This window comes from Calypte anna, chromosome 4B (genome assembly GCF_003957555.1).
Source record: "Calypte anna isolate BGI_N300 chromosome 4B, bCalAnn1_v1.p, whole genome shotgun sequence".
NCBI lineage: Eukaryota > Metazoa > Chordata > Aves > Apodiformes > Trochilidae > Calypte > Calypte anna.
The window spans coordinates 6959116-6977241 of record NC_044249.1 but is presented as its reverse complement, the minus strand read 5'-3'; the positions used below and the strand labels follow the sequence as shown (position 1 = coordinate 6977241).

The 18126-nt window shown below is 41.4% G+C and overlaps 1 protein-coding gene across 1 annotated transcript in view; it reads right to left on the bottom strand.

Annotated features, from left to right (window-relative positions):
• Nucleotides 1-18126, bottom strand: part of SMAD1 (SMAD family member 1) — a 45203-nt gene that overhangs the window by 19860 nt on the left and 7217 nt on the right. The window contains exon 2 of the mRNA XM_030450652.1: nt 4310-4927. Coding sequence (XP_030306512.1) covers nt 4310-4709 — 400 coding nt within the window. The 5' untranslated portion in view covers nt 4710-4927. The remainder of the gene's footprint in view (nt 1-4309; nt 4928-18126) is intronic.

The window sequence follows — 18126 nt, the reverse complement described above, 5'->3', positions numbered from 1 at the left end:
AAGCAAACAGGATCCAGGCTTCATAAACAATTTTTTCTCCCTAAATTTTGGATTACATCTTTCGTCTGATCCCACTGACATAACTGACAACAGAGGCATGACACAGAGGCTGTATCTCCACAGAAACTAAAGGAATAAAAGAAGGGAAGTATCTCAGGAAGGACTTCCAGGTGGCATTTCACACAAAACCTGAGAGGTCATTTGTGGCATTTTCAGAGAGAGATGAGGTACATCCTATTCACTTTTTTGTCATAGCCTCTATGTTATTTTTAGCCTCTAACTGATTCTCAAGTCTTGATCATACTTCAAGATATACCCAAACCTGTCATGAGCCTGGTTTCCAGATAATTCTATATCAAAAAATAAAATAGAAAAAAATAGATTCAGCCAAGTAAGCACACCAGTTCACATGAACATTCCTGTTTTTAAAAGGCATCACATTCAGACCCTGCCCTCCTTAATTAAAAGCTTTGGTTTGCCTTGCCAAGGGAGAAATCTGACAGGCATTAACTACCCTGCACCAGAAATAATTCTGCACACAACAGACATATGAAACATCAGCAGTGAGCTTTTTTGTTTGTTTCTTCCTGGCAGTCAAATACAAAGTTGTTATTCCCATCCCCAGCAACAAAACAGCCTCTATTTTCTCCTCTCATTTCTCACCACCTCCACTCCTTCCCACATGTCCTCTGGAGGGCTGTGTTGGCACAGATGTTCCAGCCCCAAAGCTACGCTGATCAGCCTGGAAGATAAGACACCAAGGAAAAAAGTGACTGTGACCTGGTTCAGCAGGAGACCATGCAAACAGCTGTTCTGGCACAATGCAGCGAGCAGCAGCTGTTCATGCATCCCCCCAAGGATGGGGTCTGCATCTCCTGGGGGGCAGCTGACTGAGTGTCACCCTGTCCCAGAAAGGCCACACCTTCCTTGCTTCCCTGCCTTGCCCCCATCTGACTCCACCGTGAGAGAGCTGAGGGCACCAAGCTTGCCAAGCTAACCCTGCCAAGAAGGAGTTTTCTCTCTGATCAGTTTTCTTGATCAACTTGCTGCAGGATCAGACAGGCACCTGTGCCAGCACCGAGCCTCTGGGTCAGGTTAGGCACAAATATGGCACCACGGGTCCACACACAGGTGTCTGCCAGATGCCACATTCCCCTGCTTGTGTGGGGACACCTGAGACACTCCTCAGAGCTTTCCACCTCCTCTCAGTTGGGACTGTTTCCAGCTGGTTCCTATCTAGCCTGCCTAACAGAAAAATCTCGTTTGGATTCAGGTGTGGCTTTATAGCTGGCAGACCTGCCAGTGTGCCAGGTTAGATGTTTTCCAAGCTTATCTTCTCACACCAACCAGCAAGAATGGAATAACTTATCAACTATGCACCCCTCTGGCACTGTGAAAAATGAGATGCACCCATAACATTAACTTCCCATCACAGTGCATTACCTGATTCTACATATTTGAGGATTTACTGCTACTTCTTTCCTTAAAACTTACACAACAATAGAATAAATCACTCAACAACCAGGAGCAGAGTGAAGGTATAGGTGCCATCCCGTGCATACACTATATGCTTTAGCCCTACAGTCCCTGAACATGCACAGAGCAGTTAAGTACAGACCAAGCTGCCAAGCAGAGCCAAGATTTCATGGTGTATCTTCCAGACAAAATGTGCATCGTATACACCTGAGCTTACAATTAAGTTTTCTCAAGAGAAAGCACATTTCTAACCCCCTGGTTGCAATGATGGCCTTGGAAATGCAAACTTGGTATCTGCTCAAGTCCACAGACTGTTGGAAACAGTGAGTCATACACGAATTCCCACTACCCATTAATCTCAATGCATAAGCACTTTTGTGGCAATAATGGTGGTTTAATTTCCTGGCAAAAATGGGAAACACAGGTTAGCAGAATTTAGGAGTGGCTGTCAGGAAATGAAGATAAAGATGACGCTTGGAGGACAGCAAGAAAAAAGGAGGGATGGGAAAAAAGAAGTTGCAAGGACAAGCTCTCCAAGCCAAACAGGAGTTCAGCTACCACCTATTTCCAAAAGCCATGTTTTCCCACTCATCTCCATGCAATATGTGTCAAAACCATGGCAGATCTGTGGCTGACTAAATTTAAATCCCTGCTCCTTCACATACTCAGCCAGAGACCTCAGTGAAGCCACTGTGTGCTTTCAGCCCCACGTTGGCAAGCTGCTAGAAGTTCAGGATGTGACCCCAGTGTGCACAGAGAACACTGTACCTCCAGACTGTGGTTTAACAGACTATCTCAGCAAAAATGACACGAGGTCCTGGTCAGCAGCTGCCTTCAGAATATTTTAAGTAAAGAGCAGTACACTGAGCTTGTGACTCAATACTCTGTCAGCTCTGTCAAACTGACTACAGCTCAAAAGAAAACTGCTCAGCTGATGAATAGACAATTGACCAAGGATACTCATCTGATTTTTCCTAAAGAAGGGTACTCTCTGGACAAAAAGGAAAGCATTTTATTTCTCTTATGTCCAACATACTGTTACTGTTCTGGGTTTTTTTTTTTCCTCTCAGCAAAAATTCTGCAGCTACACAAATGTAGAGATTTTTCACTCATCCAATAACAATTAAGAGCAATTCAGAATTTAGGCTTATCATTAGTGAATTTTTGCTCTGTTTCCCAAATACAACATTTGCAGGATGACTTAACACCCAAATTCTAGCTTTCCAACCATTTAAACTACTTGGCTGCACTCAGCTAAAATGTGCCTTTTAGTTAGGCACCTTTTGAAAGTTTTATTCTATTTTTATCTTGCTCATCTCATTTAAGTGACAGGACAGTTAGAAGTATCTATTCTTAAATATTTAAAATAAATGGTCCAAATGGGAAAGAGCTCAAACTCAGTTGCTGTTTCCAAGATTAAAGGAAAATGAGTTAGAACATGTAATTTGACATTACAGTGACAATAAGAGCCCTACTGCTGCTCAATCTGAAGGAAAGAGATGTCTTTCAGGAATCTTAATTTTCAGTATTCTGGAACACTCAATGCAGGTAACTTGTGCAAACATATGCAGACACCTAGCAGCACAAGGACATGACTATTCTACTAACCCCCCTCTGTTTAACATGGAATTGGTAAGAATTTTAACTTCTTTTTTTTATTATTTTTATAAAACAGTTTTTCCTGTGGAGGCTTCCTTTGTTCAAACTTCTGCTGCATAAATACATACATTATTGGTGATACCTCTGCCATTCACATGATTTCCAAATTAATACTAACACACTAGAGGGAAATATTTGATATTTAGATGTGCACTATGTGTTGCAGATCCAAGAAAAATTCAATTTCCATCCACAGAAAAACAACCTTGCAACAATCTTACTTCCACTGTAGTTCTTAAGGTGTCCATGCTGCTCTGGAGAGGCAGCTTCATGGTTTATGAAATGCCTAACACAGACAGACTTCCCAAATTTAAACCAGGGAAGTCAACACACACTTGCAGTGCATTTCTGCAGTTGTCCCTGCAGACAGGGAATTGAGTCCAGTGTAGACACATCCACTCACATTTCATCTTAGTCTCTGAAAGTATTCCCTGATAATAAACTTGCATAAGTAAAAACTAAGCTTACATTTATCAAAAAGAGGTTTAGCCTCTGAAGAGGAGGCAGAGAGAATGAGTTGCAGCTTAAAAAAAAAGAAGGGGGCAAACAGGTGACATTCAAGCAAACTGGACTTAGAGAACAGCTGACAGTAAAATTTCATGTACAACCAAACATTGCTATCAAAACTTTAAATTGAGGGGAATATGTTCTGCTGTTTAAAATCACAGTCTCTTCAAAAGGTCAAAATTGTGGGAGATCCTAATGAAAGTATAATTTTGGAGGGGATGAAGAAACAAAAGTGATAAAAGTGAATTAATAATTTGGAAATAATAAGAATACCACCACTACAGTTTCCATGCAGACTGCAATAATCCTTTACATGAGCTCACTATGTTTGATACAGATTCACTGATCTCACAACTGAGTAAAAAGCAAATTAATTGAGGGATAGTGGTCACCAACAAAACCAGGTGATACCAGGCCCAGCAGCTTGAGGCATACAATAAGGCTACGCCTCTGTACAGTGATAAAACATTTACCCAGGTGAAGTATTCACCACGTGAGAGGGAGAATTACTAATTAATGCTTACCTCCAGATAAACTGCAGAGGAAGAATCTGACATGTGCAAACAGCCACTTTTGCTTATTTAAGCTGATCACTCACATGATTAATTGCCATACTTTGTATTACTCAGATAAGGTGTAGAGGTACAAAAAACAAGGAAGAACCTACCAGGACTCTCTACCCGCTTGTAGTGGTAGGGATTGATGCAAACCTCCTTCTGTTTTGAACCAAAGGGAAACTCACAGCACTCCAGTGGTTTCAGTTCGTGGTGGCTCTGCAGGTCTGGCCAGCGCCACACTCTGCAGTAAATGACATGTGGCAGCCCTTTCCTGTGTGAAACCTGCAGCCTGCCATCCAAGGAACGAGGGATTGTGACACAGTTGCTGGGCTGACCAGGACAGCTTAATGCTTTTTCCAGCTCTTCCATAGCACCTTTTTTCTTCTTCAGTTTTTTCACTAATGCATCAACAGCTTTCTCTGCCCACTTCTCTTCTTCGTCCCCCTGCTTCCATCCCAACAGCCTCTTCACTGCTGGGCTGGTGAAGGAGAATAAACTTGTCACATTCATGATGTCCCCACTGTGACAACACGGAACCAAGCAGGAAAGAATGTTCTACTCTTCCACCAGCAGGGTACAGCAGGTCGTGTCAGTAGTCAAAAGCAGCCTGTCTCAAATAGTTCTGGTCCTTTGTCTTTTTCAGTCCTCCAGTCCCAGGAAGGCAGCACTGACATCCCCACTTGATGGACACAACCTTCTCATTATTCTGAACACTTCCGGCCAAGAACCTTCAGGACAATATCAGAGGGAGAGAAAGAAAGGATATTACCTTTTAAGTTAACACAGAGCAATTAGAAACATCCCCCCCCCAAAACCCACAAGAGTGGGATGACCAAAAAACCAACAATGAAGTGGTGACAGCCTCCAGGACTGTGGATTCAAGGCACATCTGATCAAGACCCAAAACAGCCATGAATAAATGAGGTGATCACCCTGGAAAATAATGACACAGCATAAACAGAACCAAAAGAAGTTGGGGGAAGAAGGGGACAACAGGAAGAGCAGGCAGGGGGTAGAGGTAATTCCCCATCAGCTCAGATGCCTCATTCCTGTGTGGCCTCAGTGATTTTTGTGCCACACAACAAGGGAAAGAGCAAACTCATTTGCCAGCTTCAAACTAATACTTCTGTTTGGTGCCCAAGCATGGCCTTAGCTCGTACCATAACAAGTTCCATAAAAGCCAAAACAGAAGAAGATATGGCTGCATTCCCACACGTGCTCCAAAAAAGGGCAAAGGTCCTATATTAGAAATGTAGCTTAAATCTAGCCTAAAACAGACCCTCAGATTTTATCTCTCACCACTAAAAATACAGGGTGCTCCCCTCCTTTGCCTATCAGCTGCTGCAACTTAACCAGGAAAACGCCCCAAGGAACCAGTGCAATATCACTAGTGCTTTTTTAATTTTACTTTTATTATTTTAGAAAGCAGCTGGAAGCAATATGCCCCAACAGCATTTTGCTACTGAAACCTTTTTTTTTTTGCTGTGCAAATTGCCAGTGGTGCAGCTTGAAAATCGCTGCACTTGACTTGTGCATACCACGATCTCAAACAGCACTCAGCTTCACCTCCAATTTACTCTGAGGAACAAAATAAAAAAGAAGAAAGGAAACTACAGAGATCCTTACCCTTGCTCATCTCACATGAAAAAGAAATCTCTTATCTCCCCACCCCACCAAAAAGCCCTCATAGCTCATAAGCAGACTGTGAGGGAAAGACATCATGAACTTACTTCACCGATTACATCCTGACCCTTCCCGTTGCCATGCCTGCCTGATGTACTCAAGGACACGTGGAGGAGTGAAAAGGAGAAGAAGGTCCTGATAAGAGGACTTCAGACAGCACAGTGGTCCTTGAGTTCCTAGACATGGAACAGGGATGAAGCAATGGGTGCAGAGGGGGAGGAACTCCACATATGAAGGAGCTCCTGCTGTGAGCAGTGAGTTTCCTACTTGCCCAGGCTGGGAGCAGGCAAATGTCTCTGCTGGGAGAAGCCAGAGAGACCTGAACTGTCTGGGAGAGAAAATGAGACAAAGAGCACTAAACCACTCACTTTCAAACAGAGCATGAAGACAGACAGGAAACGTATCCTGGGCTGGATACCAACAGGTTTCAGAGGAAGGGGGAAAGGGAAAGGGATATGGATGTTTTTGTTGCCATCAGAAAGACACAAAAAAGCTCAACCAACCAGAAACCTACATACACACAGAATAAATGTGTCAGCACCCCATTGTCAGAGAGGTCACAGTTAAACCAAGAAAAGATTGCTATGCCACATTTTACCATCATGACTACCACACACTGTAATGGTTTCCTAGTGTACCACTATACTTTAAGTACTTTAAGCTGAAAATCATCTATTTTATTCAGATTAATTTGTTTCCAAAACCATTATCTAATTGCAAAGGTTCACTTTTATTGGGTTGAATGCATAATCATGTGAATATGATTATGGCCTAAAACACAGACTATGCCTACCTGTGCTTTGTGCTGGTACTTTTATGCTAAGAATTGTATTTGAAATAAGAATGTCAATGCAATGAAGATCTGCATGAGCCTGGGGCAAACTTAAGAATTTATTTTGTTACCTGGGCATGTGCTATACTGTTCAATGAACTGAAGCTCCATTACTGTCACTGATTGTGCCCCAGGTACGCTTTATCCTTACAAACACTGCAAAGTGCTCTATTAAAATACTGTGCTAATTTAAAAGCCATATTGCCAGAGCCCCAGAACATGTGCTTCAAATGTGTTGGTAAGCAACAGTTATTCTCAACTCATATACAACTGTATCTGAATCAATACTCTAACTTCTTTATTTCAGTATCCTGTAAACAAAAGATAAAAGTTCCACAATCTAAAGTTACAATTTCCAGCGGTATACCCCCAGGGTAATCAAGTCAAACTTCTATTTCACATCCATCCAAATTAAAGAGAAATATTTAAAAGACTTGAAGTTCTAATAAAGACAAAAGTACAAAGTCTAAATTTTGGTCCAAACTTCTTTCAACACTGATAATGAAAGCAGACATGATTCTATCTAGGCCTAATCCATTTCTACCAATCTGCTTTAAAAATATGTCAACAACCTATTTGGTGAGGAAAAAAAAAATCTTCCATCTATTAAGACTGCATGTTTGTACCAATGCCTGAAAATACAACCCTAACATGAGCTAGCTTAATGCTTGCCCTGCAAAGACTAAGATGACATTCAGAGGCAGCCCCCAGTAGTCAGATCATAAGAACAGATTTTCTGAAATCTGTTGTGAAAACACACATGTCCCTACTTCCACAATCACACACTCCAAAATGTATTTCACCATCAGTCAAAAGCATTATCTTAACAGCTGGCATCTCTGTAAGAGCAAGAAATAGGCAAGAAACGCTATGGGAGCAGAAGTCACATTAGGTACAGTACTTGTAGAGTCACAGAACTGTTTTGGTTGGAAAAGACCTTCAAGATCACCAGGTACAACACTGCCCATGTTAGGGACACACCATGTCCCTAAGCACCACATCTACACCTCTTCTAAGTACCTCCAGGGAGGGGGACTCCACCACTTGCCTAGGCAGCCTGATCCAGAGCCTGAAAATTGGAAGTAAGGGTCTTGCAGATCCACTTGCAGTGTAATGCAGCTCAGCAGGACCTCACCACCCACCAGCTTCCAGCCCAGGGACTGCTGCTCATGTCCTGCCTGCCCAAACCAAGTCTAAGCACACTCCAAGCCATAAACAAGCCACAAGATAAAGGAGGAGAAAACCCACAGGCTGCTGTATACCACTGACACCAAGCTCCAATACCAGTATTAAGCTAAAATAACATAAAGGCAGCATGGGCAGAGTTTTTTGTTTCCAAGAAGCAGAGAGTGTGTCCACAGGACGGAGTCCTTGCCAGTACATTCTGTTTCCCTTTCTGCCACTCTTGGTTTTTGCAGTGCATCATTTCCTGTAGTGCTTTTGCACAAAATGGTCTTATCAGCTGGAAGTGCAAAATAAAGATTAAAACACGGGTCAGCAGATGACACAGTCCACCTCTTTCTTCCCCAAAAGCACGTGTCCTTCTGGGAAAGTGGGAGTTTGTATTTCCAGTAGCTGGGTGACTATTAGCCCATGGAGGGTATGTTTATTCACAAGGTATGGGTGGCACAGAAACCTGGGCTAAACAACAGGCCACTCCTCCAAAAGGCAGCCTGAAATCAGTTTAAAGGAAACCGGCTTGTTAACTACCCAGACACTCTTTACACATCAAAACCCATCCAATTTTCTTAGGCCTTCTATCTGTAGATGGGTAAGTTGGAATCAACAAACTTCTTTTAAGTGCCATTGCTGCTTTATTTGTCTTCTTCCACTGCTGCTGTCTTTTGTGTTAACCTTTGGACTAACTCAGAAACCTGTATGCAGTTTGTGAGAAGACTATAAAAGGAAAGTGAGCATTATATACATGTATATATAGCTGTTCAGTTAGATTGGCATTTAAACAGACACTTTTAGGCAAAATGCCTAGGAGTTAAGTTCCATTGTTCTGGCCTTCAAATAAGAGATAGTTACTCTGTCAGCAACACTAAGCAGCCAGTAAAATAAATATTCAAATTCTCAAAGGAGATCCCATAGGAAACTGCCCTGCTTTGCATAAATGATTGGCTTTGGTGGGTGGGGAAAGGGTTAGCACAATTAGATGATCCCTTTACAGAGAGGGGCTTGAGACAAATTTCCCAAGTTTCAGCCAAACAAAAAGTGGCTCTAACTCCTCTATTGATATTGTTATTTGTATTACAGGCTCAGGGATGCAAACAAAAAGTATCCTATTAAATGTTTTAATATTTGCTCAGCACAGTTAGATATAAAAAGGTACAGGAACCACAGCAAACAGAATCTACATAATTATAATGGAGAAATCTGTCTATTCTTTGACATTTTAAAAATTCGATTTATCTTATTTTATTCCTCCCAGCATCCATTACTTATTGACCATGTAGATAAATAAGAGGCAGAAAGATTTTAATTTGCATCATAAAAAATATTTAGTTTCTTATCTTCTCTGAAAGACACATCTTTTCACCAACTTAGGTACTCAGTACAATATTTAGAATTTTTTTATTTTTTATTTTTACAAAAATTGAAAACAGATCAGATTTTGGCATGGAAGCCAGGGAGCTGTCATGTTAAAACTGCAAGAACTATTTCCATGTATTACTAAAAGGCAAGCAGTCTAAGCAACTGTAATGCTGAAATGTGTTCTAACAGATTGTGTACTGACTTACTCTGGCTCCTGGGTCTTGGAGCAAGCAGCAGAGTTTCCATTTCTTTCTTCAATTGATGCAACTAGCAAAACAAAAACTTCAGAGTCTTCTGCTGAATTACCTTATTTTTAATCATAGCATTCTTTCTTTGCACCTTCTTATGGCAGAAGATCAGATCATATTAATCTTGGAAATACACATGGAAACCTGGTAGAAGCCTCAGGGGCACTACAACACATGCAGAAAGAAAGCAAGTTTCATTTCAGAGTGCTGTAGAACTCATTTCTACAGAATCTGACTTGGCTTCCCTTGTATTTCTGAAAAGGACAAGGAGATAGAAGAAAAAAAAAAATCTTGTATGTCTGCTTGGCATGGCAGAAGGAATTCAAGAAAACACTCAAACATGCAATCCTGTGTTAATGTCTGATAAGTATCATATTGCTTGAGGAAAGAGGAACACACTGGTGTTGAAAATACTTCAATATACTTAACAGGAGCTGGTAGCCTTTTTCCTGACACTGCATTAGACTCCAATACTTAGGCCAGCAAGGGCAAGGAGGATACTTTCAACCTGCTCTGTCTTGGATCCTGACACAGTACAAAACACCAGGTCTGTGAAACCTCCCCTAAGAACCACCACTCACACTGGCTGAGGGATTGCCCTGTCGAGAAGGCCTCCCAGATATCACTGTTAAGCCCACAGAGAAAATCTTTTCAGATACCTGTGTGCACCCTCTGGTTAAGCAGACAGCAGGAGGGCATAAGGGCAGGTGATGACTGTAACAGCAGCCTACACAGGTTCTTGCAAGAGGTAGCTAGATGTCCTCAACAGGGTGGTAATACTTGACTTTAGAAGGACTTGCACAGCTTCTAACTGATTTGATAAGCCAAATCATCCCATGAATTCTTACACTGACCTAAGCACCAAAGAGCAGATTCACCACTTTCTCAAAATAAGACAGTAAAACCAATGTGTGCTTTGCTGATGGAGGGGAGAAGGGCAACAGTGACCCAAAAAACAAAACACCCTCTGCTCAGTTACTCCAGAACATGGAGAAATAAGCTCATACTATCAGCATCTGCCAGCTCCCAATGTTCACCACAGTTCAAACCAAGTACACAGAGTCCAGCCAGTTTCTACAGTGAACCACAGCTCTTCCCCCACTTCCCTGCTCACACAGCTTCTGGCAGACAAGCACTGATCCCTGCCCTTGAGGTCTTGGCTATCACAGCATTGAAGTTACTAAATTTTAAAGATTTATGATAACTTCACTGTTGCTTCTCCAGAAAATTACCAAGCTTCGTAGACATTAGAAACTCAATCCAACCAAATACATATTTGTGAGAAAAAACCACAGCAAAGGGGGTTTGTCAGTTTTAACAGAGATGCATCAAGTTAGATTTGTGTTATCAAAGATTATTTTTGTATCTGCAACTTAATATTTCAACTGAAGTCAGGAAGGAACTGTAATTCAATGCCTTAGTCATCAATCCCTTCATCATCATCCCTTCTGGCACAGAAGTGATTAACAAACTATGAACTTCACTTGAATAACCTATAAAATAAAGGCAATGCCATGAACCACCAAACTTGCCAGATTAGTGTTCACAGGTTGGTTTGGGGTTTTTTTTTTCCCTAAATATTATGAAGGAGAAGACTCTTAATTTTTCACTCCAAGCTGAGGGCCTCTTAAAGAAAACAATTAACTTTAGATAAAATATTCAAAAGAAAAAAAAAAAATCTAAACAGTTGTTAAGAGACAGAATGAACTACCAGCCACCACAGTGGGTATTTCATTGCGTATCCTTGGGACAAGTTTATCCATTTCACTTGTGTTCTGGGGTATTTAAACTCCACAGACCCAGGCACCAGGAAGGCTCAGGAGTGGGCAAGGAGCTCATTCTGCATCATAAGATGACAGAGGCCAAGTTCTGAAAAATGCAGAACAACCTACAGACCACTTCAGAGCATTTGTCTATGGCTTTGTGAGCATGAGATACCCACAGAGATGCCATGGCTAGTCCAGGTGTTAAAGGAAGATGGAAGCCCTTTTCTGAAAGGTCAAAAATCTGGGAAAAACAGGAGGTTCTTTCCCTTTCATCATAGACCTCCTGTACAACTCCTTTTTTCCACAAAGACCATTCCCTTTCCTGACTTTTTGAACTGTCTTTAGAAAGCAGGTGTTGTTTACAACAATAACAAACACACATCTGTGTGGGTGTGTTAATACACACAAAGGCAGGATAACTGAAACCTCTTCCTATATTTAGATCTGTCTGGTCAGCTCTAATTGCATAATTTAATCAAAACCCTTTCCAACGGAAACACATCCATATTCATCACAGGCATCAAAGGAAACATCTTTACAAACTATATCCTTTTACAAACCGACACATGGTCCCATGCCACTTGTCCAATTGTTGAATTCCTCCTTTGGGAAGAGCACAAAATTTTATTTCTTTTTATCAGCTGAAAAAATCATTTCCCCCCCGTTCATCCACACAGGGTGAGAGGAACTTCCTTCACAGGTGAGATGAGGAAAATTTACTGACATGTCACTTTCAGGAATTTTTTGCTTTTTTAAAAAGTAATTGGAACATACATTTGCAGCATAAAGAAAAATCTTTAGAAAAAAAAGAAAAAAATGCCTATCACCACACAAGCATCAAAATGTTTGAGTAAAGCTCACAAATTACAAGCTGTGTTTTGTCTTTACAGAACAGCATAGCCTAACACAGACTTCATGGATTTAGAAAAGGATTAGTCAGTCCCAGACAGAGTAGTGCTACAACTGGGTATTTTTGTATTTTTAAGTAGGGAACCCACCAAACACACTCCAGTTATGCTCAGATTAGGCAAGCCACTGCTCCTACAATTCTTTTAACCAGAAGCATTCACTCATACAGTTGCATCAGCTGCAGCAAACCACTTCTAAAGACTGTGACCCAAACTTTATTTATCAGAAAGTAAAGACATTAAATTACAGCTCAAGATCCCCAACTTTAAAACAGAAAATTCCATCAACACAGGAGACAACAAAAACTGAGAAAGACAAATGACTTATTCAGTAATAAAAGTGTTACTAGGTCACGCCTCAGCAAAGCTGAATAATCTGATGAAAATAAAACAAAAAAAGGAACATTGTTTGGATAAATAATTCTTTTTACCAATTAGTCCACCATCCACCATTACACACTTGAAATAAGAACAGTTGCTTCAGTTTCCCAATACTGAAGGCATTTCAGTGCATTTCATGACATACACGCTTACTTTTTAAAACTAATTTCTTTAGCTTTCCTCTATTTTGCCTTATCTGCAGAAAAGGCATTTTTTGCCTTTAAATGACCTTCAAAATAATGTATCTTCACCATATCTAGCCTTACCTCAACATTTTAAAAAGATCTATGTTCAATTTTGTGAACTGTTCTACAATTCACAACTACAGTTCTGGGCAGAGAGAGATGGTACAGTTTTCCAAGCCAAGTTTATACAACCCAGAAACAAACCTTAAGATTTGAGAGATTTACACCTTCCAGTGAAACAGTTTAATTACAGCTGCCATTAGTGGCCTTCTGAAAAACAGGACTGGACTGCAGGTGACAACAAAGCCAGTCTGCTTCTGGTCCCCAGGACAGTGAGCAGCAGCTCTGCTACCATATCACAGCACAACTTTCCTAGCAGTACCTAGTACCTACTCGTCAAGCCACCCGAGCTTGCCAGAAGGAAGAAGAAGGCTTGCCAGTTGGCTCCTTTACCAACACAAGGAGCTGAAATCAGTGTTTAGAGGGGCCCCTTCCTTACACACAGGAAAACGAAACTCTTTAAACATTATGATTTACAGGCAAATACAAAAGTATAGGGAAACCTCCAAAGATCAGGTCAAGGCAACTTCGGGTTCACAGTTAAGATACACCAGCAAACACAGATCTAGGTTGATCAAGGCCTTCACTGGCACATGAGGTGTAAGTCTGAGCCTGCCTACACTAAAAGCTTGAACTGCTTTCAACTGCACTCCCACAACATCCTAGAACAGGGTATGATTTCACCAGTATCAAATGCTGTAACTATGGCAGATTAAGGCTATTGACACACAACTACAAAGGCATTTACATGCCTTTGGACAAGCCCCTTCCTCCCATCAAACCTTAGCTTTACCTGTTAACAAGGGGACTAAAAGACCTCTTGAAAGCTACCGACTGTGAGGCAAGTATTAGACAAATCCAGAGAGGTGATGCCTGGCTGGCAAGACAGCACCAAGCTGGCTCTGTGAGAACATTACCCCAAGGACACCTCCATACCACAGAGGGCAGCCAGTCACCTGGGCAGAGCCCAACCAACTTGCCCTGAGCAAGAAGTGATGACCCCTGCAGCAAGTGACCAGAGGGTAAAGGCACTGGGGCTGAGACCAGGGCACATGATGGTGCTGCTGCACTCACCACATCCAACAAAAAGAGCCTCCTAACTACTGCTGTCAGGAAAGAGCCCAGCACAGATCTGGAAGTTACAGATGACACCTCTCACCTTCTAAAAGCACAAAACAAGGGCATCCCTTTATGTGAGGATTGAGCAAAATCCAAAAATCTGTGGGATGAGGCAAAAGCAGCCATCACAGCCATGTGCCAGAACATCTGCAGAATCTCATGTCAAACTTTTTTCAGGATTCCTTGATCTCAGAGTATGATCAAGGCTTTAGAGGGCTTGTACAAAGCCTTCAAGCCACAGATAGGAACTCATAGTTCATACAGAACTTGGCAACTGCATAACTTGAAAGGAAGTGGGAGATATCCTCCTACACTGCTTACCGGGAATACGGAAGTTTTACAACACAAGTAACTGGCTGTAACCTATCTATCTGAGCCCCTGGTTATCTGTAAGCTTTTTATGATTTTGGAAGGAGGAAATCAAGCCACATAAAGCATTACTCAGTACCGTTTCCTTATCTGAGAGGTTTTTTTATTAACAGAGCCTGTATGACTCCACATATGGAATTAAGACGGAATTAATCATTCCACCATAATTTTCCAAGACCAATTTAAAGTTTCAAAATTCAGGTTTTGCAAAGTTGCAGTACAACAAACTTATAGCTGAGACACCAAACACAGCGTTTCCCAAACACCACGAGCTCTGCAGGGACAGCAGTAAGCTAGGTACAACAGCCAGAATGCTTCCCAGATTTTCCATTGCTTCCTGCTACTGAACAGTCAGAGCTGTCCTGTTACAGAGGACAGATGGACTCCAAGTCAGACTGCAAGGATGAACTTCCAGGACTTGCAGCTTTCCAAGATTACTTCTAGGCTGAAAACTAGAGCACAAAAAGAGCAGAAAGGGGTTTCAGGCTCCTTGTCTTCGTGCTGACAATCCAGGTGCCTTTAATTCTGGGGATGGAACCAGTACTCTCCAAGTCCTTAGATAAGAAACCTTTAGGCTCAAACGACCCTGACTGCTGACTGTCCTGCAGGACACTGAGAGCTCTTGTGTCCCACGGGAAAGGTGTGACAGAAAACTGGCTATATTCAGAAATAACAGACGTCAGCCAAAGCAGCCTGCCACCACCTCCTGGTTCTCAACTGTTCCCAGCTAAAGAACCACAGGAGGTGCATCAGGGCTGACCATGACAAAAGTCAGAGCTGATAAGCTTGTGGGGACACGGGCAAAGGGACCACTTATCCAGTAAACTGTAGAAAACAGCCCTGGAGTGTTTATGTCCCTTACGTTGGGTGATGTTTTCTGCAGAGAACAAAATTTCAAAGAAGCCTGTGGGCAAGCCAGAGGAAAGAAAAAATTACAATTGGGTTCCCAAGGATCTGAAAAGTTCCCTGGCACAGCAGAATTCTGCAGGGGAACTGAGCGAGAACACTGCTCCAGCACTGTCATTAGGGGAAATACCTAAAGTTTGTATTTTAAATTTGTAGAGAGATTAATTCTTTGAAGTTAAGAAATATATCATGAAGATGCACTGTTTGAAGATGTAGAACAGCTAGTAGTAACAAGAAAAAGGTTTTTTAAACACAATTATTATACACCATTTAAACAAGTGCTTTCTAAATTTCTTTTGAAAAAAGAGGACTGAAAGGCAAACATTTCAAAAAGTGACTTACTCAGTGGTGCAGAACCCAAGAAAGCAACAAGCAGAGTGCATTGGTTTATGGCACCTCACTGGCATCTTCAGGTGCCTTATATTGTCTTCACTGGCAGTGGTTTCTCATAACACCAGCCTGCTTTTACAGAAGGGTTTTTAATATGTTTAGATTTTCTTTAGTTTCTTGATAAGGCTGCTAACATTACCATTTAAAGTTATCTGTTCCTCTAAAGAGGAAAAGAAAGTTTCTACTCCTAAGAAGTTAAACTTGAAGAACATTCTTTTCCCCATGAGGAAAACACATTTGTCCTACATCATGCAGATCATGCCCTAGATGTGCTCTGCCCATACAGTTGCATTAACCTAGAAAAACATTTCTAATATAGCTTGCAGCTTATACCAGCACAACAGCACTTGACCAGAAAAGCTTGTTTAAGTGCTCCACCCTGACTATCCTCCTTCACCCCCCATAAAATACGCTGCATCATTAATCATTGTTGTTTTGCTGCCAATATAACTACACTGGGGCTTTGTGACTAACGTAACTGCTGGCAGTCTAACCTCACCATGCTAATCACCAACATAAGTATCTGGGAAAAAAACCCTGTAAATTAGACCTTTCCTTGGCAGGCATATTAAGGAAGTCTTCATCTGGGAGTACTATAGTGCTTGTTTATAACTGGCTACCTCCAAAAGCTGCCTTGGGCCAGCAAGGTCACAGGTCCACAAGCAGATGGGCAGCTCCAACAGCTTGCTCCCACCCAAAGAGAAAAGGTTTCCCCTCACTCCCTTGTGCCAGCTTTGGTATGCCAACATAATTTCCACCCTGCTTTCAATCTTTCAGCCAATTCACCTTCCTAACCTGTCATAAACAACAAAAAAAATGTTCAGCAGAACAGCTGGATCAGCTTAAAGCAGGACAAGCACCAAAGTCACAAAGCCAGCATACGCTAATAAATTTGGGGCTGGGGTTGAACTCTGTTAAAGAGTTCTCTCCATCTTGTGAAGCTGTCACCTCCTCAATTTTAAATGATATCCAGGACAAAGATTAGCTCACACTCAGACACGAGTACTTGAGTCAATTTGCAAAACCTCATCTCATCCCCAGAGCAATGAGCTCTGCCTTTGCTAGTTCTGAATAACCAAACACACTAATAAGTACTTCAAGCCCCCTCTGCTACTACTGTCTTCTCTGAGTAGCTAGACAGCAAACTTCAGAAAAAAGAACAGATTTCATATTAATCTGTCCAAAATTATCACATACTCTATAGAGTTTTAAACTGAGAGTATTTACAAAATATTTTCCAGACTAAAACTAATACAACACACTAAAGAAACCATAATTATGTTACCTGAAGATTTTAAGTTAATAAAGACAAAGACTTTTTCTTTGGTTACTATACCCAAGTGGAAGCACCCAACAGTGACACGAGCTAACATGGAAAACAAAGCACCTGTTATTAAGTATGCCAGACTGTAAAGCCAGCAGCAGGCAAAAACACAAAACTGGAAACTGATATCCAAGATGGCAATCTATTTGTGAGACAGATTATCCAAGATATTCTGCAAGGTCAAAATTCACAGTTCTCAAAATAGTCTAGTTCACCACAGTAGTCACTAGAAAATTAGCAGAACAGGGGATGAAGACATAACCAATGTTGATTTTAGCTGTGTATCAATATCTATAGACCTGCAAATTCATGGTGAGACCTCAGTAAAGCTGCACAAGTTGAATCTCTGTCTCCCTCATACCCCCTGCCCTCCCTGTGCAGGGAATCCCACAATCAAACAGATCTACCTGAAACTCCTAAAACCCTACACATTTGAAGTTAAGCCAGAGTAATCACATTATTGAGTTAACAATCTCTGAAGCCATCATATACATGTTGTCAAGTCTATTAGTAGATAAATTTCAAATCTACTTTCATTGCTGTTGAGACAACAGAGTAATGTTGCTGTCATACAACTGGAAAAAAAGCAACTATCAGGACATAGTCCTGGGCGATCTAGATGGCTCTGCAAGAGCAGGGGATTGAACGAGATGGCCTCCAGAGGTTCCTTCCAATCTCAACCATCCTGTGATTCTGTGAAGTTCTCAAAATGATCACTTGCTAGTGAGAAGCAAGAACTCGGGCCACATTAGCAATAGGTTCAGAAAAGCTGGATAGAACTCTGCTTGCCTCAGCATAAACAGAAAATCACATCTAGTGCTGGTAGAGACCGAGCTCTATTTACCATGCAGATGCACAGTTATGAGTGAAACCCTTTTTAAAGAAATGGGGCATTTTCAGCAGGAACTCAAACTCTATGGATTCAGTGATGATAATTTAAAATCCTACATTTTAAGAGAGAATAGATGATTTGCCCAGAATTCCACAAAGAACAGACTCTCATGAATTACAATGAGGAACTCACTCTGCTTCCCTGATTTTGACCACTTCACCAAGTCCCATTTAAAATGGCTTGTGACCTTACTAGACTTCTTCAAGAATTTCAAACACAAACCAGGGAGAACAGAAGACAAGCCGGTGGAAAACATCAGAAACAATCCCTCTCCAAATTTTACATAACTTTTATATTATTTTCAAAGCATATGGAAGTCTCCTGAG